This window comes from Giraffa tippelskirchi, chromosome 4 (assembly GCF_054371585.1).
Source record: "Giraffa tippelskirchi isolate mGirTip1 chromosome 4, T2T-mGirTip1v1.2.pri, whole genome shotgun sequence".
NCBI lineage: Eukaryota > Metazoa > Chordata > Mammalia > Artiodactyla > Giraffidae > Giraffa > Giraffa tippelskirchi.
In genome coordinates this window covers 35638036-35662235 of record NC_137278.1, presented here as the reverse complement: position 1 = coordinate 35662235, position 24200 = coordinate 35638036, and the positions used below count along the sequence as shown (strand labels likewise).

Here is a 24200-nt window from a genome sequence, read left to right as displayed (position 1 = left end):
TTTTCACTCCCCTCTTTCACTTTTATCAAGAGGTTCTTAAGTTCTTCTTCACTTTCTGCCATAAGGGTGGTGCCATCTGCATATCTGAGATTATTGATATTTCTCCTGGCAATCTTGATTCCAGCTTGTGCTTCACCTGGCCTGGCATTTCACATGATGTACTCTGCATAGAAGTTAAATAAGCAGGGTGACAATATACAGCCTTGACATACTCTTTCCCAATTTGGAACCAGTCTGTTGTTCCATGTCAGGTTCTAACTGTTGCTTCTTGACCTGCATACAGATTTCTCAAGGGGCAGGTCAGGTGGTCTGCTATTCCCATCTCTTTAAGAATTTTCCACAGTTTGTTGTCATCCACACAGTCAAAGGCTTTGGCCTTTGAAGTAGATGTTTTTCTGGAACTCTCTTGCTTTTTCTATGATCCAGCGGATGTTGGCAATTTGATCCCTGGTTCCTCTGCCTTGTCTAAATCCAGCTTGAACATCTGGAAGTTCACGGTTCACGTACTGTTGAAGCCTGGCTTGGAGAATTTTGAGTATTATTTTGCTAGCATGTGAGATGAGCGCAATTATGCAGCAGTTTGAACATTCTTTGACATTGCCTTTCTTTGGGATTGGAATGAACACTGACCTTTTCCAGTTCTGTGGCCACTGCTGAGTTTTCCAGATTTGCTGGCATATCGAGTGCAGCACTTTCACAGCATCATCCTTTAGGATTTGAAATAGCTCAACTGGAATTCCATCACGTCCCCTAGCTTTGTTCATAGTGAGCCTTCCTAAGGCCCATTTAACATTCCAGGATATCTGGCTCTAGGTGAGTGATCACACCATCGTGGTTATCTGGGTCATGAAGATCTTTTCTGTATAGTTCTGTGTGTTCTTGCCACCTCTTAATATTTTCTGCTTCTGTTAGGTCCATACCATTTTTGTCCTTTATTGTGTCCATCTTTCCATGAAATGTTCCCTTGGTTTCTCTAATTTTCTTGAAGAGATCTCTAGTCTTTCCCATTCTATTGTTTTCCTCTATTTCTTTGCACTGATCATTGAGGAAGACTTTCTTATCTCTCCTTGCTGTTCTTTGGAACTCTGCATTCAGATGGTTATGTCTTTCCTTTTCTCCTTTGCCTTTAGCTTCTCTTCTTTTCTCAGCTATTCGTAAGGCCTCCTCAGACAACCATTTTGCATTTTTGCATTTCTTTTTCTTGGGGGATGGTCTTGATCCCTGCATCCTGTACAATATCACGAACCTCCATCCATAGTTCTTTAGGCACTCTATCAGATCTAATTCCTTGAATCTATTTATCACTTCCACTGTATAACTGTAAGGGATTTGATTTAGATCATACCTGAATGGTCTAGTGGTTTTCCCTGCTGCTGCTGCTGAAGTTGCTGCTTCAGTCATGTCCGACTGTGCGACCCCACAGACGGCAGCCCACCAGGCTCCTCCGTCCCTGGGATTCTCCAGGCAAGAACACTGGAGTGGGTTGCCATTTCCTTCTCCAATGCATGAAAGTGAAAAGTGAAAGTTAAGTCACTCAGTCATGTCAGACTCTTCGCGTCCCCATGGACTGTAGCCTACCAGGCTCCTCCGTCCATGGGATTTTCCAGGCAAGAGTCCTGGAGTGGGTTGCCATTTCCTTCTCCAAGTGGTTTTCCCTACTTTCTTCAATTTAAGTCTGAATTTGGCCATAAGGAGTTCATGATCTGAGCCACAGTCAGCTCCGGGTCTTGTTTTTGCTGAATGTATAGAGCCTCTCTCTCTTTGGCTGCAAAGAATATTATCAATCTGATTTCAGTATTGATCATCTGGTGATGTCCATGTGTAGGGTCTTCTCTTGTGTTGTTGGAAGAGGGTGTTTGCTATGACCAGTGCTTTCTCTTGGCAAAACTCTGTTTGCCTTTGCCCTGCTTCATTTTGTACTCCAAGGCCAAACTTGCCTATTATTTCAGGTAGCTCTTGACTTCCTACTTTGCCATTCCAGTCCCCTATATGAAAAGGACGTCTTTTTTGGATGTTAGTTCTAGAAGGTCTTGTAGATCTTCATAGAACCATTTAACTTCAGCTTCTTCAGCATTACTGGGAACTTGTTAGAAATGCAAATTCTTGGGCCCCAACCCAGACCTGCTGACTTGGAAACTCTGTGCACGATGTCAGAGCTCTGTGTCTTCACACACCCTGCAGTTAGTTCTAATATTAACACGTGCTGAAGTCTGAGAAACACTGATGTATGTTAACTGCATCATCCCTGTTTTTGCATTTCTGGAAGCCTACGTTACCCCTGAAAATAGAACAATCCAACTGGCCACTGAACTCTGGCCTCTCCTCTGGCCCCACCTTTTGCTCTCCTTCTCCTTGGTCATTGCAGATGTGAGGCTCAGGAGGTCAGGTTCTGAAATCAGTATGCCTGAGAGGGAGATCCATGCCAGCTTCGTGTGTGTGTGTGTATGTGTGTGTATGCCCATTTGTATGCATGCAGAATTTTGACCTCTAGTAAAGCTGTGTGACCTCGACCTGTTAGCAGGTGTTTCCTCACCTGCAAATGGAGGTGATGATACTTAATCACCTCCATACAAATGGAGGTGATGATACACCAGTGACAGGTGTAAGCGCTTTCCACATATTACCTCACTTTATCCTCAGCGCAGCCCTATGGAATCAGTACCATTATTATCCCCCTTTTAGAGACAAAGAAGCCAAGGCACAGAAAGGTTAAGAAACTTGCTCAGGGCACACAGTTCTTAAGTGTTAGAACTGGGATTCTAGCACAGGCCCTCTGGCCACAGAGTCCTGGCTCTTAGGCAGTCTGCCTCCCAAGGCTCCTCCTATGAATAATACACCGACCTCTAGCTCATTCTGTGGTGCTCTGTTGTGCTGACATGCCTCACCTTAAACGTAACCTCTCTGCTACTTACAATGAGAACGTGCCTTAGTCACTTCACCTCTCCTGGCCCTAGTTTCCAAATGTTTAAAATGAGAAGATGGACTAGGTGAGGGATGTAAGCAGAAGCTCTGAAGGTACAAAGGATAAAGCTGTGTTTGGCCAACTACTCTGTCTAAGGTGACTTAAACCAAATGTCTGTCTGTAAGTGGGGTATGCGCCCGCTCTTCACTCCCTTCAGTAGTACCACCCACTTCAGTAGTCTTATACCCGGCCCACTTTCCTTATTTTAATGAGCTATCTGGGATCCAGAGGCATCTGAGTTTGAGATCACTAATCAGATAACGCCTAAATCAGATTTCCTATGAGTTTACAATTCTTTCACCTTCACCTTTCTTCTCCCTCAATCCCATTTAAAGAGCAGTTTAAGTTTACCTGTGATGTTTCTTGTGCAAAGGCTCTGAGCCTTGGTCCTGCCTTTCACTGTGATGGTAGTCCTCTACTTGGCGTGGTTGTCAGAGGTAAGCTGGTGTTCCTTCTTTTCTCCATGTGCCCTGAAAATGCTGATTTACATTTTCTTCTGGAAGGGAGACAGATGAGGCTTTAGAATGTAAGGTTAATCCAATTTCAGAATCCATTGCACATGGAAGGATGATTTCTGTCATTCACAGAAAGGTTTCCTCTTTTCAAACTTAGAACTTAATCAATTGGAAGAACTGAGGCCTTTTATTCTGCTTTATGAGCTGGTGCGTCCCTATGTTGAATGCCTTCATTTCCTGCAGCAGAACACATCCCGTACTGATAGAGTGGCTTTGAGGCTTTTTACTGGGCTTTGCAAACATCCTTCATAAGGCTTCTGGCAAGTGGGTGCCAGGTGTTGCTGACTAACAACTAGCATACTGCCTGACACATGTAACAGGCAAATATTGCTGAATATGGATAAATGAATGAGCAAATACTTTCTAGCAACTGGAGCCTACACTAGTTAAATAACCCATTGAACCTCACTCGGTTTATAGAAATATATTTTATTTTTAGAATACTGTATGGCTTACAGTTTTCACACATGTTCTCTGGAAATTAGTTTCCATATTTTAAAGTTGAGGAAATGAAGCTTCAAGAAGTTAACTAACTTCAAAGTCACACTGTGACGTTCCTATGACCTCAGGTTGTCAACACCAAAATAAAAGCCAGTATAAAGACAGTTGTTGGAAAAAATTTGAAGTTGTGTTAAGCTAAAACTTTAGATACTGAAAGAAACACGGCAGAAAAAAAATCACTTATCAACACAGAAACAGGAAACAGTATTATTGTTTGTATAGTAATTCAGTTTCTGGGTATTTTCTCACATATAATTTTATTTTCATTTGACACCCCCCCCCCACAATAATTCAGCTCCACCAGAGTAAAATCTCTTCTTGCTTCAGTTCAGCTGATTATTAACAACAGTAACAGACTGCCTCGTGTTACTCTTCTCCAAGGCAGGTCAGACTGGCATGTAAGTATGTACTGAATATCCTGTGTACTCCTGCCACCTACTGGTGCTTTTCTGGTAGCATGGATTTCAGCTGATTTTATATTAACGTTTTTTACTCAGTGGGACCACTGGACTATTTTACACCTTATTACTCAAGTCCTTAAATATACCCCACCCGACCCCTCATCTTTGAAACTCATTTTCTAAGGAGCATACTCTGAAACAGGACCTAAGACTTTCTTAGGAAAGGGATGGAAATACTTGTGACTCCTTTTGGCATACTGACAGCTTTCAGAAATGCCTCTGAGCCCCTTCCAGTTGGCTTGGAAGCTGGGGGAAGGGAGGGGGTTTAGTTAGGGACAGAGAATACTCGTGGATTTTCATGCTTTCAGTGTTGCCTTCACTTGCCCTGCATTATCTGGGACGGCTACAGGTAGTCAGCAGATTAGCTGAGAAGGTGGTGTGCCAGTTGTTGACAGCTTACTCCATGGCGCCTCATCAGTTAAATGGAAGAGGAATGAAATTCTGGGGACAGCTGAAGCCAACTTCCTGACTCACGGGCACACCAGTGGTGTTTCTCAAACTGCACCAATCCCTAAAAACCTCTCGTCAAAAGCCGGGCTTTGCTCTGGATGCAAGTTTTTAAAATTAGACAAAATTTGTCTTTGTATTTTGCTAGAAATCTGGGGATGAGAGACGACTTGTTCATCTTTACGGCATACTGCCAGAGTAGGATTGAAACGAGATGATTTGGTATATAAACGGTTTCTCACAATCTTATTATAGCAATAGTGAGAGACAGGCTGAGGCAAACACTGGAGAAAGAAAGTTGGATTTGAAAAGTAACTAGTGGAATTTTAGTGAATATTCTTGTAGGACTCTTTTCAAAAAGTAATGTTGTCTGACAAGGGTCGGGGGTGGAAGTGGGAAATGAAGGTTTTAAAATTTTTATCACTGAGGTCGTATTTAATGAACTTTTTACCTTTTCTTCCTTCTGTTCCAAGGTAGGGGAAAAATAGCTTTGACGATTTTTGAAAGTAAAGTGTCTATTGTAGCAGATTATCTTACGGTGAAAGGTCAAGACAGTAACATTTGATAAATAGCAGATTTCATGCCCTAATTTGCTTAAAGGTTTAGCAGTACATATCAAGACCAGGAAGGAGTTATAAAGCTTTGAAAGCATTCCAGTCATTTAATTTAGGGTAAAGGTTGTGAAGTGTTGGTCAGGATTATTGAAAACAAACAAATAGCAGTTATTCCAAACATTTGCATGATACTTTACAGGCTTTTAGGCCATGTATTTCACTATTTTCTAACCAGAATCACTTAAGATGGGGCTTGTTTTCATAATCCATACTTGAGAAAACTAAGGTTCAGAGGTTAAGTCACATACTTCCCAAAGTCACACAACCGATAAATCACAGCACTGATGACTGGTCCTTAAAAGTCCAGTGATCTTTCCAGAAACTCTTTCCCAGAGACTTTTCCTCTCCTTATACATCAGTGTATCTATCGTACTTAACCGTTTTAAAAAGCCAGTTTTCAAAAAGCAGGTAGAAACTAATAATCTGTTTTTTCTTAGTCATACTTCTAAGTCTGTGGGCCCCCTGTGATAAACACCTACTTTTACCAGGTGGTCACACAACTATACACTATTTTGCTTGGATAACCCTTTGAGATTAGTGATTCTCATGTAATAGGAGACAGGTTATCTTTGTGGTTTTGTAAAATATCTGATTTTTTGGCTCCAGCTCAGAGGCCAATCCAGCTTCATGGGAGGGAATGAAGACATAATTCACGGTTAACAAGCCCCGAAGAGGTCAAAATGCAGATGATTTTAAAAAACAAATACGTAAAGCGATGCCCAGGATCACAGAACCCTTAATAGTGCTTTGAAATGTATGTATTTTTTGCCTTAATATGGAAGTTTCAATTTGAGAAATACCAATATTTTAAAATAAAGAAGCCATACAATTCATATCCAATTTACAATAAGTATCCATGCTAACTTCTCTTAGTTCTGCTTCATTTCTATAATAGATACCTTCATATAATTGTAATGTGCTATCCAACCAGTCCATCCTAAAGGAGATCAGTCCTGGGTATTCATTGGAAGGACTGATGTTGAAGCTGAAACTCCAATACTTTGGCCACCTCATGTGAAGAGCTGACTCATTGGAAAAGACCCTAATGCTGGGAAGGATTGGGGGCAGGAGGAGAAGGGGACGACAGAGGATGAGATGGTTGGATGGCATCACCGACTCAATGGACATGGGTTTGGGTAAGTTCTGAGAGTTGGACACGACTGAGTGACTGAACTGAACCGATCCTAACAGGAGTCTTTCAGTTTAATCTTGCTCTATTCTCAATTCACATCTTTCCAAGATTAGAAGTAAGAGTTTTGGTTTTATATGGCTCCTGGAAAGCCAGTGTTCAAAACAGACATGCAATTAATTACTAGATCTGTTTCAACTGTGAGATGTTTTTAACTGTTGTAAAAATGAACCCCATAATGTCTCTGAATACTTTACAATTGGTAGTTTTCATATCCTGCCCGATCAAAAATTACCCGTGAACTGATATAGGCTTGGGCTAGGGCCCAGACTCTGCATTTAAACACCCCGTATGACCTTTATGAATATGTACATTTAGAAAAGTTACGGTATAGCTATTTTCTCTTACAGTATCAAAGTAGCCACTCACAATTGTAACTTAAATCATTACATAATTACTAAAAATTTTAAACCTGGAATACTCACTTCAGGATGGTCTCTGTATACACTTCAGTAAGCCACTCATTATATAGTATACTCACCTGTATCTGATTAACCTTCCCCCTTTCCACAACAAAATCGTTCCCACTAGCGGTTTCCCATCTCAAGTCAACAGTGTGCTTACTTTTCTGTAAACAATCCAATCTGACTGGATCCTCCACATTGCTATTTGTTTTTGCTTTTTTTTTTCGCCAAAGGAAGTTTTTAAAAGGAAGTGCAGAGAGAAACATCCTACGGTACCTGGTGCAGTCTCCTGAAAGTTAACCTGGTGCTATGACATTTTTATTTGTTCATATACACTAAAACTACAGTTGTTAGTATCTGAGGCAAAAATCATCTCAGAGAAGTTAATATTGGTAAATTCAATATTTCCAGTTGTAAATTAGGTAGAATTAACTAAACCATAATGTCACCTTATCACTGCCTACTGAAAAAAGCAATAGCTACTCAAAGGTATGATGTACGTGCTCACAGATTAAAAATTAAGATGATCACTAGACAAGGGTCAGTAGAAAGTAAGTAGCAGTTTTGCACCAATGCAAGACAAAATATACTTTATTGTGACAGCAAATGCACATAGTGCTATAGGTAAGGCATGCTACTAGCAGTCTGCATATAATCAAAGGCCAGTATGGAAATGAATGGGAATCAATGCTGTTTCTTAATGAAGATTTAGTTCATGGGGAAGGAAAGAGAAGAATTTGTGTCCACATATCTCAAATGCAGTATTATACACCTACCAAATCAAGAGACATATGCCTCTAACCAAGAGCCCAAAGGCAAATAAGAGAAAATCCTAACTGTACTCAGAAGTCACTTCTAATATCAATGACAGGATGATTTTGCCAATTAATTTAGGACAAATTTCATCTCCAGATAAAGACTATATTTTTAATCATAACATTTACTGCTATAGAACCTAGAAATTGAGCAAACAGCCATTTATTCGTTCATTGAAGTATTGAGTCTATTTTAATGCCATTTATTCCACCAGAAACAAATACTAAAATACCTAGAAATGGTTTGGATAAAGAAACATTTACACTTTAATACTTCTTAATGCTGTAAATTTTGGGCTCAAATAACCGAGTCAAATTTGATCCCTATCAACTCGAAGAGACCAAGTACAGTTTCGATTTCAACACCTAAACTTCTGAGGGAAGATCTGAGAAAATAATGCTAGGAGATCTAAATCCTTTGATGTAACTATCAGGCTCTACAGACTTGTGAAAATCAATGCAAAACTGAAGAGGATACGCTGCAATGCTTTGCAAAGCAGTATTTTTAGATAGGCTGCTTCACTTCCCTCTGTTTAAAACACATGCAGAAGAAATGCTTTCTGCATGAATGCACACGGACATTCTGTTCAGTTGTTTTCTTAATGCAATACTATGGATTTAAACAGTATGCTTTAATTTAAACAAAGAAGTATCTTATATACAGTCAATTTAGTTTAAGAGATGAAACACTACTATGAAACTTATCAAATACACTGCTCTTTTGAAAGGTGATTTTAAAAGCAACACAGGACCAAAAACATCCAACTATTATTTTATTTATATTACTATGCTTAAGTTACATGGAAAAGACAACCAAGCAGTTCTGCCCCATATCAGGAAAAGTTTCCAATCAACACCAATTATGTGGTGACAAATAACTAGGAATGGTGACATCTTGGGTCAAGACTGACAAGGAAGAATGGGCTCTGATGCTACGGTTCATCTCCAACAAGAATATGGCACAATGGCCAGCACAAGCAATACTAACACTGAACCTTTAGCGCTGGTCACAAATTCGGATCTCTTCTCTGAAGCTAGCAAATCAAGTGAAATAACTGGGTTTAAAAAAAAAGTCTTAAAATGAAGCCCAAATAAATTTAAAAACCATGCTCTTGACACATTTTCCTTTCAGAATTTACATAAAATACTTTTTCACTCTTAATAGCCCAGATTTTTTTCCTCACATAGCCCACCATATAGCTGCAGATAAGACTATTCTGCCTCAAGAGTAAACACAGGGGGGAAAAAAAAAACGGCATCTGCATAATATGCTCTCTACACACTGCTGTTGGATGGAAAATAGAAAATTAAAAAAAAAAAAAGGAAAGAAAGGAAGGTTCCACCATAGATTCTCACAACCTCTTGTTCCGCAGTTCATGAATCCGACTCTGATGCTAAGGTGACAGTGTATGTAAGTAGATTTTTGTTTTCAGTGAAGGAGACCTGGGAAAAGATGGATTTCTCTCTTTTTCTTCAAGAGTTATCAGATGGTACATGCTCCTCAAAGCCCTCACTTTCTCGAACTAGAGCGCGTTCCAGGATCACACGACCTTCCTTATAACGCTGGCTGTCTTCAGTGGCAAACTCATAGATCCATCCCAGTTTGCTATTGCAGTTTTTGCAGCTCACATCTCGAACCATGTGGCGGCCAGTGAGCATGACCCGATCTTGAACTTCACTATACTGTAGGTTAACTACCTAAGAAACACATGAAAACAAAATTGCAAAGGCATGTAAGTTATCTGCCAAAAATGGTACAGAATATTTTTGGTGGTGAAAGAACAGCAACTTCAGAAAAGCAGATAGCAGTTGTTTGTCAAACCTGCAACACACTTTCCAAGAGCTATTTTGACAAACTGCTGGGACAGGTAAACATTTGTACTGAACTGGATATGTAATGCAATCATGTATTGTATTATTCTAAGTCATCCTATTTATACACATTAGTTATGCTTCTGTGTTATAGTGAAGAGTCCTTAACTTGGAGTCATAAAATGTAGGTCTGGGTCCAACTGTTATAATTAACCATTCAATGATGAGTGTAGACAAGGCTGCCAATACAGAAGAACCTAGTATACAGCAGGTATTCCATAAAGAGAAGTTTGTAAAATTTGTTTCTGAAATAATTTTATCTACTAACAGACTGGTGGTAGGTTGTAATATATGGTTTTCAAGTAGGTTCAAAGAATCTATGGGAGAATTTCCAGTGACTCTGAACACCCAATAATCCTCCATGCTTAATTTTTCTGTAAAGAGCCAGATATTTTTGGCTTTGAAAAGGGCTATCTGGTCTTTGTTATAGCTATCAAGCTCTCCTGTGGTAGCACAAAAGCAGCCATAGGTAATACACAGATGAATAAACATGGCTATGGTTCATTAAATTTTACTTACAAAAACAGGCAGTTAGCCTGCCATGGTGTGCCAACCCCTGCTCTATACCTAAATAAAGACCAAGATGTATATACACTATCAATTCTTTCAGGGAAAATGCTTGTTTCTAAATGGTTGAAAGGGGTGTCCCCTGGGGAAGTTTAAGTTGAATATCTAAGAACAGTACCTTGGACTAGTTCTGTAGTTCAAGGATATTTGGAATATCTAGAAATTCAACTTTGCTAGCACCCATTAGACTCCACGAGGCCGAATCACATCAACCAATTTGAAAGCAAGCCAGAAATGAGAGAAGGAGGCAGACTATACATTAATCTGTAAGTCAGGAAACACTTCGGTTAGCAAACCTACTAGCCAAATCATAATCAGAAAGATGACTGGTAAATTAGAGCAGGAAGTTGGTTAGATGATCCTTATTCACTTGCACTGTCAAACTGCAACAGCTTAATGCAGCTATCTCCCTGTAAGGGTAAATTAATGCTTTGGGGGTGTTTCAAACCCTTCAATAGTCTGTGAAGTCACTACCACATTCTTACCCTGAATGTCTCCTGAAGCAATGGAGACCACCCTTATCATAACATAATTCTTAAAACTCTCAAGCCTAAAAATCACAGTCTAGTAATGCTTTCCTGAAGTCTCAGAGACAAACTAGCAGGCAATTTCTATGGAGTGCAGCTCTCATTTTGAATCTTCTCGGCATCTCCATGCTCTGATGGGTATTGCTATCAAATATATCCACTGAACCCACTGAGGAAATGAAACCAGTTTTCCCCACAAACCTTGTTAAAAAGAAATGCTCTGCCAGTGGCGCCTGTGAATCGAGTGGAGATGAGTTCTGAACGGTTGGTCAGGATTGTATCGCAGTTTGCACAGGAAAAGAGACGGGTACCACCGATATGATCAAGGAAAATCCTGCCCATTTTTATAGCTGAAGCTTTAAAAACCTGGGAACAGATGAAAAAGGACAAGAAATGCATTATGATTTTTTAACTTGTTAGGATCTACTTGGTGGTGTCACAGAGAACCATTTATATACACGTATATGATCTCTTCATAGTACTTAATACATGAAATAGCTGACTCTGAATGAAAGGATCCAAAGTTCACACATGGACGAAACAAACAGGCAAACTCAAGCTAAGAACACTTCAGAAGCAATGAGTCAAGGAAGTAAATATCCCTTCTCTTTTGATTGGTATGAAAAAGGCAAGGAGACAGTGTGCAATATCAAACCAAATGATGAGAAACACCAGCAGAGAGGTGAGAAAAAAGGTTTAGCACAGGGTTAAGTATACGTTCTGGAGAAGGAAATGGCAACCCACTCCAGTATTCTTGCCTGGAGAATCCCATGGACAAAGAAGCCTGGTGGGCTATAGTCCATGGGATCGCGAAGAATTGGACACGACTGAGCAACTAACAAGTATATATTCTGAGTATCTGTAATTTGAGAAAAGACTTATGGGACAAGAGTGTGTAACCTGGTTTGAGAGCATGGGGCGCCTGGTTTCGCAGGTCATCAGGTGCATCAACAACCATGTAGAGTGATGGCACTAAATTAGTAAGTTTGAGTCTGTGGAGTACTATACTAGGTGCTTTGTTGTTGCTGTTTAGTCGCTAAGTCGTGTCCGACTCTTTTGTAACCCCATGGGCTGTAGGCCACCAGGCTCCTCTGTCCATGGGATTTCCCAGGCAAGAATACTGGAGTGGGTTGTCATTTCCTTCTCCAGAGGATATTCCTGATCCAGGAATTGAACCTGCATCTCCTGCATTGGCAGGTGGATTCTTTATCACCAAGCCACCAGAGAAGCTTTACTTATTTCAAAATCATCACAACAACTCTGTGAGGTTGTCACCTCCAGTTCATAGATTATTCAAGGTTACTAAATGGTCAAAGGTCACACAGCTTTCAAGTACAGAAAATCATGACCAGAATGTGGCTCACTCAAGTCAAAGCCAAAATTTTTCCATTACTCTAACACTGACTCTTCTAAGAAGAGGACATACAAGATGGTCTAGGCTGGCATAAGGCTAGGAAAATAAGAACAGAGAAGAGAAAGATGAGCCGTTATTATATAACTTACTATATTTAAGAAAGTCTTTTGATTCAGTAAATCACAGAAGTGCTGAAACATTGGGAAAAGAAGCTCTGAATCCAACTTCTGAAACAAGGATAATCATACTCCAATATTTTAAAAGTTAATACCTGCAACTTCTTAAATTAACTGCAATTAATCTCCCAAAACAGTATGTTTTTAGAGATCTAGGTATAATCAGGAATACACTGTAACTTTTCATTTTAAAAAGAATTTATTCCTTCGTGTAGTGATCAGCTCCTGTGTTTCAAATATTTGTCTTTAAAATGCCATGCAGAGCTGATACAGCTACTGCTACGGAAAAGAAAAATGTAGAATCCCTGTGCAATCCAGTGTCATCTTAAACTTGGGGAACTTCCATTACAAATTAAAAAGAAAATTCCATTCCTTCTAACATCTGTCAACTTCAGCCATGAGGCAGTTTTAATGTCATCAGAAATGTGCCATTTCTGTCACCAAGATAATTATGACTCCCACTAAATACTATGATATGAAAGTTTAATAAGTAATGAAAAACAAATAGTAAATATACTACAATTTATAGCTAGTAAACAAGAGTGTCAACAAATAAACCCTGGGTAAAAACATAAGACTTAAAAAATAACATTTAGCTTTCTTGATTATATATCTGCAAAACGACAATAAAAGACTGGTTGCCTATTGTTTCAACCTTTAGGATACCATAACTTTTCCCAGATGCCTAAGAACACAGTATTTGTTACACAAAGCTCAAAGGGTGCAAATCTGAGGCCTGCTGGCTGAATTCATTTGATGGCATAGGAACACAGCAGTGAACAAAACAACCCTTCCCACACCAAAACATCAGTGTTCAATTTGGCCCAGAGTTTTTAATTTTTAATAAAAAACAGTTGAGAATCATTTAAAATTTGAGAGATTTCATTAACAGTCTGTTTTGAGCCTTTCTTTTTAAACAATGGGGAGAGCTGGCAACACAGGACATATATTCTCATATGGCAACAACTAGCTAGAGTTGAGAGATGCCTTCAACTCTCCCCGCAAGGCCATTTTCATTTGCTTTTTATCTATTTTGTGCCACATAATTACTTCACCTGTAAGACATCTGAGTTTTTGACTCCTGCTCCAAATTAAGCATTCAATGACCCTGTGAGTAGTTGATTTTGGTCATGTTTCTTACTACCAGTCATTTACAGAAAGGAATCAGCAGCAGGGTTTTATGGTAACACCTCTGAAGACGTACTCCTCCGTCTTTATTTCTCTGAAAACTAGTATTTGTGCGGTCATTTATCCCCCAGCTTGGGCTTCTGGGAACTGTTATTTTCAAGCCAATGTTTCTTCAAACTTTTAAATACAATATTCATCTAAGTTACTTCAACAATAATTCAGGAATAACCAGATATTTTTGACTTGACTGATAGCAGATGCAATACTACTGAGGAAAATATTCTGAACTTCAAAACAAACTCTCCCTATACTTTCTGCCTATATCATTCTATCTTTGGTTCAGTATTAATAGCTGTGACCATTTGCTGACTACTGGATACAGGAAAACTATTTCTAAATAGGGTAAATAGATTCAACATCATGCTTTCTCTTTCTTGCTTCAAATTCAGACTATTTTTAACTTTTACCCAACTATTTTTACTGAATTCAGTTACATGATTCATTACAAGGCCAAAAATATCTATACAGACTCACTATTCCTAATTGTGGTTGCCATGTATAGAGTTCTATATATGTATATAGAACTGTAAAATGTAGTTCTCATTTGCCAAAAGAGATAAGCTACAATGCCAGAGAATATATCAGAGGTGAGCAAAACACCGCTTACTGTCAAAGGTCTCTGGAACACAGAAAAACCTTCGCAGGCCATTGAATTCCATGTGTTAGGCCTTCACTTTGCCAGGCTAGGAGTGCAACCTAGTGTCATTTCCCCCATGCATACTCAGGAGCCTAACAGCAAGCGCACTGGCACTTTACCACAGAAAGTGAAAGCAAGTGAAGTCGCTCAGTCACGTCCGACTCTTTGCGACCCCATGGACTGTAGCCTACCAGGTTCCTCTGTCCATGGGATTTTCCAGGCAAGAATACTGGAGTGGGTTGCCATTGCCTTCTCCAGGAGATCTTCTGGACCCAGGGATTGAACCCGGGCCTCCCACATTGTAGGCAGACACTTTACTGTCTGAGTCACCACAGAAGGGGAAGGTCATTTAAAAGCTATGGCAAAACACCTGAATTAGGTTTCTCTGGACCTAGGCAATATATTGAACTCTGCCTTAGACTTGATATTTAGTATCAACATCATATGGGACACTGCATTCAGTACTTCACCTATCACATTTAACCTTAACAATTTCTTAGTAGGTATGTATTATCCTACTTTTGTAGAGGAAGACATAAAGGCTGTAACTTTATGAAACTGGCCAAACTGGGATCTGAACTAAATTCTGCTCCAGTTCTTTCAACCCCACTTACTCTCTAGTGACCAGAAGGGACAGCCAAATTTAGTCTTTCTCCCTCAGATTTCTCACACACCCCTCCTGCCTCCATGCTGAGCCACCTACATTCCCTAACTTTGTTGGTGGCAACTCTAATCCCTCTCCTAAACTAGAAACCTTGAAGAAACTGCAAAATTGAGAAGACCTCCTAAATCACTTTTCAAGGTCTTTCCTCCCCATTCTTCATAAATAACTTAGTTCACTTTCTCATCACTTCTAGAGCTACAAAAGTACGGTACTTCAGCCTCACGTAGTTATAAAGGTATGTTCTTCAGACACCCCTTTCTAAGAGCTTATACAGAGCTTATCCTGTCAGAAACTTTTTACCTGATAGGATAGTATATAGCTTACTCTTTAAAAACAATTTTCTTAAAGGAATAATTGATATAAAATTTGGCCACTGTTAAGTGTACAAATGAATGATTTTTAGTAAATTTATAAAATTGTGCTACCATCACCACAAACCAGCTTTTTAGAATATTTTCATCATCTCCCCAAATCCCCACAAACCCTTCCATAATTAATCTCCTTCCAACTGATTTTACATCCAAATTATTTCCCAGGAGGTCATGTACACACTGTTATGTTTAAGACGGATAACAAAGACTTGTTATATAGCACATGGAACTTTGCTCAGTGTTATGTGCCAGCCTGAATCGAAGGTGGGTTGGGGGGAGAATAGATACATGTATATGTATGGATGAGTCCCTTCGCTGTACACCTGAAACGATCACAGCATTGTTAATTGGCTATACCCCAATACAAAATGTTTAAAAATAAATTAATTAATTAAAAAAAACTAAATTATTTCCCAGGTATGCTAATCACCTTGCTTGGACTTAAAAGAGTAACAGTATTTTCAGTCACACATTTGTAAAATATCTTAAGTGTGAGCTGCTTTCACAGACGACTAACATTCTCTGTGTTGATTCTGACGGCATTTACTGTGTCCTTAAGTAATGTGTGTTTTGGAATCAGTGTTGAAGTACAAGTTTATAACCAAAATTCTGCCAAACCTTTGGTCCTCTGTTAAAGACCAGTTGACCATATTTATGTGGGCCTGTTTCTGGGCTCTTTATTCTGTTCCATTGATCTATTTGTCTATTCCTTCACCAACACCATACTGTCTTGATTACTGTAGATGTATACTAAGTCTTGAAGTTGGGTCCCTTGTGGCTTAGCTGGTAAAGAACCCGCCTGCAAAGCGGGAGACTTTGGTTTGATCCCTGGCTTGGGAAGATCCCCTGGAGAAGGGAAAGGCTCCCACTCCAGTACTGTGGCCTGGAAAATTCCATGGACTGTATAATCCATGGGATCGCAAAGAGTAACTGAGCAACTTTCACTTTCTTTCTATACCAAGTCTATACTAAGTTGGGTAGTGTCAGTCTTCTGACTTAATTCTTCTCCTTCAATACTGTGTTGCCTCTCCTGGGTCTTCTGCTCTTTATAGAAACTTTAGAATCAATTTGTTGAGATATTCACAAAGTAACTTGCTTGAATTTTGACTGAGATTGCACCAAACCTACAGAACAAGTTGAGAAGAAATGACATCTTGACAACATTGAGTCTTCCTATCCATGAGCATGCAAATTCTTCCATTTATTTAGTTGTTCTTGATTTCATTCATTAGTTTTATATTCTTCCTCACATAGATCTTGTACACATTGTTAGATTTATACCTAAATAATTTATCTTGGGGGGGAATGCTAAATGTAAATGGTATTGCATTAATTTCAAATTTCACTTATTCACCACTGGTGCTGATTTACACATCACACACACATATACACACTAACAAATATGATACCTTGTTTATTAGTCTGGCTTATTGCTGAATATTTTCTTTAAAAGCAAGGGTCAGAAAACTAAGGCCTACAGGCAATAATCAGCTCACCACCTGTTTTTGTATGGCTCGCAACATAAGAATGTTTTTTATACCTTAAGATGGTTGGGGAAGAAACATCAAAAGAATATTTTTGTGACACATGAAAATTACATGAAATCCACATTTCAGTGACCATACATAAAATTTTACTGGGACACAGCCAGACCCATTTGTTGATACTTGGCTGCTCTTTCAGTATAATGGCAGAGTTTGAGTAGTTGCTACTGAAACCTTACGGCCCACAAAGTTCACAATATTCACCATCTGGCCCTTGAAAGAAAGTGCGCTGACCCTTGCTGAAAAACTTGTTCAGATAGCAAAAGAGCTCTTCATTTAGAAAGCAGGCAATCTTTCTCAGAAAAAAAGGAAACTTGGTTGGCATTCAGGTTTAGGGATCAATAGGAAAATTTGACACAATCAATTTAATCCCACTTCCATTTTCTTCATGGGGTTTCTAACTAAAGTCTTCAACTTCCTGTAGCAAGTTTAGCATGTTGAAGATCAACAATACATATATTATAAAAATAGATGGTATAACCAGCTGCTGCCTCCTTCTCTCTCCACCCCCAGGATTTAAACAATGTATCCCAAATACTGGAACTCTGGGTTCAAATCCTGGCTCTGCTGCTTAAAAGTTGTGTAAACTTTGGGTAAGGTATCCTCACCTCAGTTTCTTCATCAATAAAACGGTAGTATCTCTGAGTTGTGAAAATAAAATGGCACTACACTGAGAACAGTGCCTGGCACACAATAAATGCTAAATAAAGGTAAATCTAGTAAAACTAGATTATCTTCTTCAACATTCTCCACCCTAACCTTCCTCTATTACAGATGAAGAAAGCAAGGTTCAGAAAGAAAATAAAATCAACAATTTAATTAGCTTCATTTCTTGTTAACCATGGCAAAGCTAAATGACCAAGTGACAGAAATGACATGCAGGAAGGCAGCTAGAAACTTTTGAAGCATCTCAAATTCTTAGTATCATAATTCTAGGTCTTAAAATAGGCACTTGCCCTCCCTGTAACTAATAATCCAGTTCAGATTCAATCCTGGCAAGCAGAATTCACAGGAGGAATCACACTTCCCAGCCCTAAAAATACCAGGGAGGTATCTCTAAGAACCCTCTGGTAGGAAAACACCCAGTTCACAGACTTTGCGTTGTTTTTTTTTTTTTTTTTTTAATTTCCTCCGGGCATGGCCACAGACAACAGAACACACACTCCACCCAACTCTATCACTGGACAGGTAAGAGGGGCTTTTCCACTACCCTAGAAGTTGATGGGCAAATGCAAGATGCAAAGACTTTCTCCTGTAGGGACCTGAGTGTGCAGGAGCCTAGTGCAGAAAGGGTTAAAGGAATCTGCCCTTCCAGGAGAGGCTGTGTGTTGCAAAGGTCTGGCTAAAATGGAAACATTTGAAAACAAGCTGGTATATCTAGTTTTCAGTCTCTTCACTCTCCAAAACAAAAGGAACAAAACCCAAAGACAGCCCTTGGCTGATTACTATAATTAACACTTAATCTCTACTGTAATCTCATCAACTATTTCATACTGATTTATGATAAATTCTATTGAAAACCTACAAGAGAAAATAATAAATTGAGTTTGATCCATAAAACCAATTCTCCAGTTTTTGTACAAAATATTCACCAAGCCAAGGTTTTGGTGCAACAAGTTGTGCTTTCCTCTAGTTCTCTTATAAAACATAACCAGTTTACTTTGCTGCTTCTAGTTGTGGCATCAGGTCTTCGTTTGACAGTAACATATTTTTCTTTTTGCTCTCCAAATAATGTCTTATTGTTAAACGTTTTCCAAGTTTATTATGTTTCTATAATTCTGTTTAGTCATCACTTGAAAATAAGACTAGTCATATAACTCGGTGCGTCAGCTAAACAATCTGAGTTGGTAATCTCCCCAAAACAGTTTTTGACAAGACAAACTCAAGATCTCTACTTTGTTGTGATGCAATACCATGAGTCAAAAAAGCCTCTAATTGGATGGACTGGAGTATAATTCAACTGTCTGGTTTCCTGATTCACGTGTCAAGTAGCAAGTTTCATGTCACAGTTAACATTCAGTTCCTACACCACCATTACTACACAGGATTACCAGAGAAACTGATACTGGTTTATATAACCATTTAGGCACTATGAAACCTAAAATGGTACTCTCAGCAGGATTATACTTAGTAGGACTATCTTCACATCTCAATATTTAGGACTAGCTTCAAGTCTCATGGACTGTTTTTTGGAGGGTAGTAGCTAGTTTAATCTCACATTTAGACTTAATTTTGGCCTTATTTCCCTTCCTTTTTTATTTTCTAAACCTTTTTTTATCTTCTCCTACCACTTAAATAAAGCAAAGACAACTAAACCTAGGCAAAGGTCCTCAAGGATCCAACCAGATATTTCAGATGTAGCAACATGTATTTTGTATGTTGTTAAAATCCAATTTAGGCTCCTGGACAGAGTTAAATAACTTACTTAAGCACATTTCATCAACATGCTCTCCTATAGATAAGATGGCTGCCAGATATAAACTTAAAACAAAACACGCTCCCCCAAAGCAGCAGGCCTGATTGGGCCTTGAGCTGGGCAAGAATGTGCTAAAGGAAGACACTGGTCACTTCCAAAGAGCATGACATTTGCCTGGTATTCTAGTACAAAAGTGAAAGTTGCTTAGTTGTGTCCCACTCTTTGTGACCCCATGGACTATACAATCCATGAAATTCTCCAGGCCAGAATACTGGAGTGGGTAGCCTTTCCTTTCTCCAGAGGGCTTCCCTGATAGCTCAGTTGTTAAGGAAGCCGCCTACAATGCAGGAGACCCCAGTTTGATTCCTGGGTTGGGAAGATCCCCTGGAGAAGGGATAGGCTACCCACTCCAGTATTCTCGGGATTCCCTTGTAGCTCTGCTGCTAAAGAATCTGCCGGCAATAAGGGAGACCTGGGTTCTATTCCTGAGATGGGAAGATCCCCTGGAGAAGGCAAAGGATACCCGCTCCAGTATTCTGGCCTGGAGAATTCCAAATACAGTCCATGGGGTCGCAAAGAGCCAGACACTTCTGAGCAACTTTCCCGTTCTAGTACAAAGTACCAAATTCCTTTAGCTCCACCTCCTCACTATTTGTAAAGCCTCCAGGCCTTTTTTTCTCTCCTAAGCCTCTGTTTGCCCAATAGCAATCCAAAGTCTCTTCATTTTCTAGGTCTAATCAATACCAATCCACTTTATAGAACGCTTCCTATTTCATTCTTACTCATTTCTCACTGTCCCATTTTTGAACTCTCATAACACTCATTTCATAAATTACTAATATTTAACTGTTACCCTTCATTTCCCTATGGCTTTTTACTAAAAATCATTAGTTTCTAGAGAAAAGTTGGCCATTTCTTTGCAATTTCCTTCTCATCTAACACACAGTACAAATATGCAATAAACTTTTAGGAAAAGATTACACCAAGACACTTCTCATCTGGCACAAATATGTACCCTGGATACACTGCATACATTTTGGGTCATCTTTGTTGGAACACAGCAGCTACACTGCATGTGCGACTGCGCAAAGTTAGCTAATACCCTATTATCCTCATTTATTTCACCAGCAAGTCTAACTTTCCGAAAACACAAGGTAAGGCTGAGATTACTTTGTTTTCCATCTGTCAAGGAGATCTGCAATAAAAATCCTCAGACTACCAACAGGGCTCTGTAAACAGAAAAAATTTAAAAATAAATGAGCTGTCCACCTTACCAGATCCTCCCTGAAAAAGACTAATAGATGTCGGGATAAAACAGATCTTTGTAGTATTTCAGTTTTCCAGCTTTCGCTGTCCTCAACACTGATTGTCCTACCTACAAGTGCAGAATAAACGAGTGGCCAGAGCGTGCCTACCGCCCTACCAACGAGGAGAGGAAGGATGCAGCTCGCCGTGGGGACCGCAGGCGACCCCCGCGCCGGGTGTGAACAGCCGCAGCCGGCCAGGCCCCGAAGCCCCGGCTGGCCCCAGCTGATTGCGGGCACGTGATGCCGCGGGCCAATCGGGAGGGGACGGGGCCAGAGCGCGGCGCGGCCCAGCCTCCTCCGGCACAACAAACAGGGGCCGGAAACAGCTGAGCGGGCCGCCCCGCGGCCCAGGTCGCCCAACAGTCGCGCCACGCCCTCCAGTCAAGCGAGCGGGGACCCCTCCCTCGGCCCGGGGTCTCCTGGGGCGCAGGAGGGCAGGGTGGCGGGCATCCAGCCTCTGCGGGACAGCAAACAAAAGCCACCACAGCCACCCCCCCCCCCCGTGGCAAGTGCCAGCCGACTGAGGATGTGGCCCTTTTGAAGGACGGGCCACGCCGTGGCGTTATTACGGTCGCATCTTTCAGAGTCGAGTTTAGACTTCACTTCATGGCCCCCGGGGCGACCTCCGCGGCGCAGAGCCTGGGGCGCGCCCCCGACGCTGCGGCGGGGACGCGGCCCGTGGGGGCGGGGCAGCCGAGGCTGTGGGGTCGCCGGCCAAACTGCCAGCGGACCGGGTGCCTGAGGCCCCGGCCGCGACGTTCAGGGCCTCCGAGTCTGCGCCGGGGCTGGAGGGCGCGGGCGCCGAGCTGGGGGTCGCGGCTGTTGCGATCGCGCCAGTCGCCCGGGTTGCGCGGCGGGGGCGGGCCGACGGCGGCCACCGCGCCTGGGCCTCACAAAGAGGAAACAGGCCAGCTCGTCAGTCTGCAGCCCCGGCACCAGGGCCCGCCCTGAGGGGCGAAGGTCGGCCGCGCTAGGACCCCCGAGGGAGAGCGGCGAGGAAGAGGCACTTCCTGCCTGGGCCCCCCGCCCTGGGCCGATCCCAGAGTGTTTCGAAGCCTCCGATCCGGAGGGGCGCCTCAGCCCCTACCCGGCCCTGAACCCAGTCCCCGCCCGCCGCACTCACCCCGAGCGGCTGTGAAGTCGGCGGCCGCCTCCGGCTCTTCGCTTCTCAGCTGGGATGAAGCCCCTTAGCTACCAGAGTCTTCAGGTTTAGTCAGGCCCTGGCCTTGGCCCCGCCTCTCCCTGGTTGGGCCTCAACGTCAATCACCCGGTGTAGCTCCGCCCGTCGAACAGTCGGCTCTCCCGGTTGGCCCAGAGCGCCCTTCATTTCTAGGCCCCGCCCTCTCACGGGTATCCTGCCTCTTCCGCTAGGCCCCGCCCCTTCTCCGGCACACCCTCCCCCCACTCCCGCTCCAGTCGGCGTCGAGGTCCACCCCTCCCAGAAGCCGCAAGACCCGGGGCAATCTCCCTGCAGCTCGCCCCGCCCCTGATCCAACACCCAGGACCTGGACAGCCAATCAAAGAGGCTAACTCTGCCCCTCTCCTGCGGCAGCCAATGTGGAGAGACCTAAGATCCACCCGCTTCCCAGCTGAGAGCACACAACATAGCGTCCACGTGAGTCAGCTTCTTAAGGGAAACTGCCCAGCCTTTCTAACCGAGGCAGCTGTGCGACATCCCGCGTCATCAGCGTCACCAGGTGGTGGCTAGGGCCTATTTTCCTGAGGCCTAGTGTTGACAAATGAAAACAGACTGTTTTTCTAGGCAAAGCAGGTACCTAGACAGCTTAAATGCACCATGTAATTAATTTTTTTGAGATTGTTTACTCTTTCTTGCCCTTATAGTAGGTCACGTTTTACTTATAAACCCCAAACCTTTAAGTGTGGGCATACAGGAACTCCTGAAGAAAGGATTTTTCCAAGTGTGGCTGAACTTTATTTACAACTACCTGAGTTCTTTCTTGGTGGTGGAAGCGATTATGCAAAAGATGAGAAAATTCAGACTCTTCTACTTGAAGAGTTTCTGCTTCAGAGAGTTTGGAGATTTGTTTGTTGAAAAGGTGTGAATTCCCTTAATCCTCATCAATGCTTAAGATGGAAAGTTTTGTCTCTCATTAAATTAGAATTTCCCAGGTAATTACTTTAATGGTCTTTGGATGACCTTCAGGATAAAGCAGAAATGTTTGACAATGCCTCTTTCTTAGGTAACAAACAGTAACATCTGAGACTATCTCCGAGGTGCTTAAAGCTATCTATAGTGGGACAGAGGTTTTAGCAAATCCTAGCATTTGATTCCTCACCAAGCCCCAAAACTCACCAGTATTTTCCTTCAGTTCAGATAAAAACCTGAAAATTAAAGGCAAAAAGACTGTCTTTTGATAAGTGAGCTTTTCATGATGTTATAGCCACGCCTTTTGGGAAACAAACTCACTCAGAAGGACAATGCAGGTAATGGAGTGCAGTTTATTACACCGGCGGGCCCAAGGCAGAGTCTCCTCTTAGCCAAGGACCCCAACCAGCATTTGTGAAAATCTTTTATACCCCATGTGTACGTGTCTGAACTCACCACCCCAAATTCCTTGAGACTTACATAAACAAAGGAAGGGTAAATATAATCACAATAATCTCATCATTTAGGTGTTATGTGTTCAAACAGTTAAACAATTGGCCAATAATCAATAAGCCCGAGGTTACACTCAGATAGGTACAGAAAAATTTACAGCCTGTCCAGAGGCAGGGGTGATTAGTGTATGTTTTCTCTTAGGCGATGAGTAACCTGGATACGATCTTCAAGGTTCGCCTGTCCGGAGGGGGTCTTATCCTTCTATTGTCGTTTCCACAGGCACTAAGCACAGAGTTTAGAGTCCATTAGAGACGTGGCCGAACATAATCAGCACGAACAGGCCTAAGATGGAGTCCAGGCCCTATGAATTCCTTCTTCAATGAGATGAGGAAATTTTAAACTTCTAAAGTTTTTTCTCATTAATTTGTTTTTACTTAGTTTTAATTACAAAATCAACACATGTTCATTGTTAAGAAGGTCATACTATTTCATTTCATAACAGAAACTTCTGTCCTCTGCTTAAAGCTTCATACGTAGCTGCTTATTCTTCCTGAAAAGAATGTACAGGAAAGTACATTGCATCTCTTATTCCTTAACTTTCCTTTTTCACTCAATGTTATGGCCATCCTTCCATGTCAAATGTATCTTTCATCTACAAATTTGTCTCCATAGTTTTTCATAGTAGGACTTCATCTTTTATTAAACATTACTTTTTCTACTTACAGACAAGTATGTTCCCTTCAATCTTTTGCTATTAAAAATATTTTTTAGAATCTGAATTCATTGATAAAATATTGCTCAAATATTTCTGAATAGAATCACTTGAAAAGGACATACATACAATGTCTAAACCCCAAGGGATGAGTTTTTCTCAAAGTGAGCAATGTAAGTACCAGGTAAAACAATGGGAAAGAATTATTAATTTAACAAATACATATAAAGCACTTCCTATTCCAAGTACTTTAAAATTAGCTCACTTTTCATAACAACCCAAAAAGGTAGGTACTGCTGTCATCCCCATTTTACAGCTAAATAAACTGAGGCATATAAACCAACTTATCCAAGGTCCCCAAATAGACATATTGGATACAATATTTATAAAATTGTGA

General features: G+C 41.1%; 2 protein-coding genes across 6 annotated transcripts; one reads left to right on the top strand and one right to left on the bottom strand.

Annotated features, from left to right (window-relative positions):
• Positions 1-7666: 7666 nt before the first annotated feature.
• Positions 7667-21775, bottom strand: YPEL5 (yippee like 5). Of its 5 annotated transcripts, XM_081484306.1 has the most exons (4): positions 20600-20742; positions 20395-20453; positions 11076-11240; positions 7667-9606 (listed from the first exon to the last, which is right to left on the bottom strand). In XM_081484306.1, the coding sequence occupies exons 2-4, from the start codon at positions 20404-20406 to the stop codon at positions 9382-9384; spliced, it is 402 nt and encodes a 133-aa protein (XP_081340432.1). In that variant the 5' UTR covers positions 20407-20453; positions 20600-20742; the 3' UTR covers positions 7667-9381. The 5 variants fall into 5 exon arrangements, with proteins under 5 accessions (XP_081340432.1, XP_081340434.1, XP_081340433.1 ...); XM_081484308.1 differs by lacking the exons at positions 20395-20453; positions 20600-20742 and adding an exon at positions 21655-21775; XM_081484307.1 differs by having other exon boundaries at positions 20395-20742.
• LOC145503857 (uncharacterized) lies at positions 17904-23157 on the top strand. Its single transcript, XM_081484311.1, has 2 exons — positions 17904-19486; positions 19892-23157. The coding sequence occupies exon 2, from the start codon at positions 21138-21140 to the stop codon at positions 21480-21482; it is 345 nt and encodes a 114-aa protein (XP_081340437.1). The 5' UTR covers positions 17904-19486; positions 19892-21137; the 3' UTR covers positions 21483-23157.
• The last annotated feature ends 1043 nt before the right edge of the window (positions 23158-24200 follow it).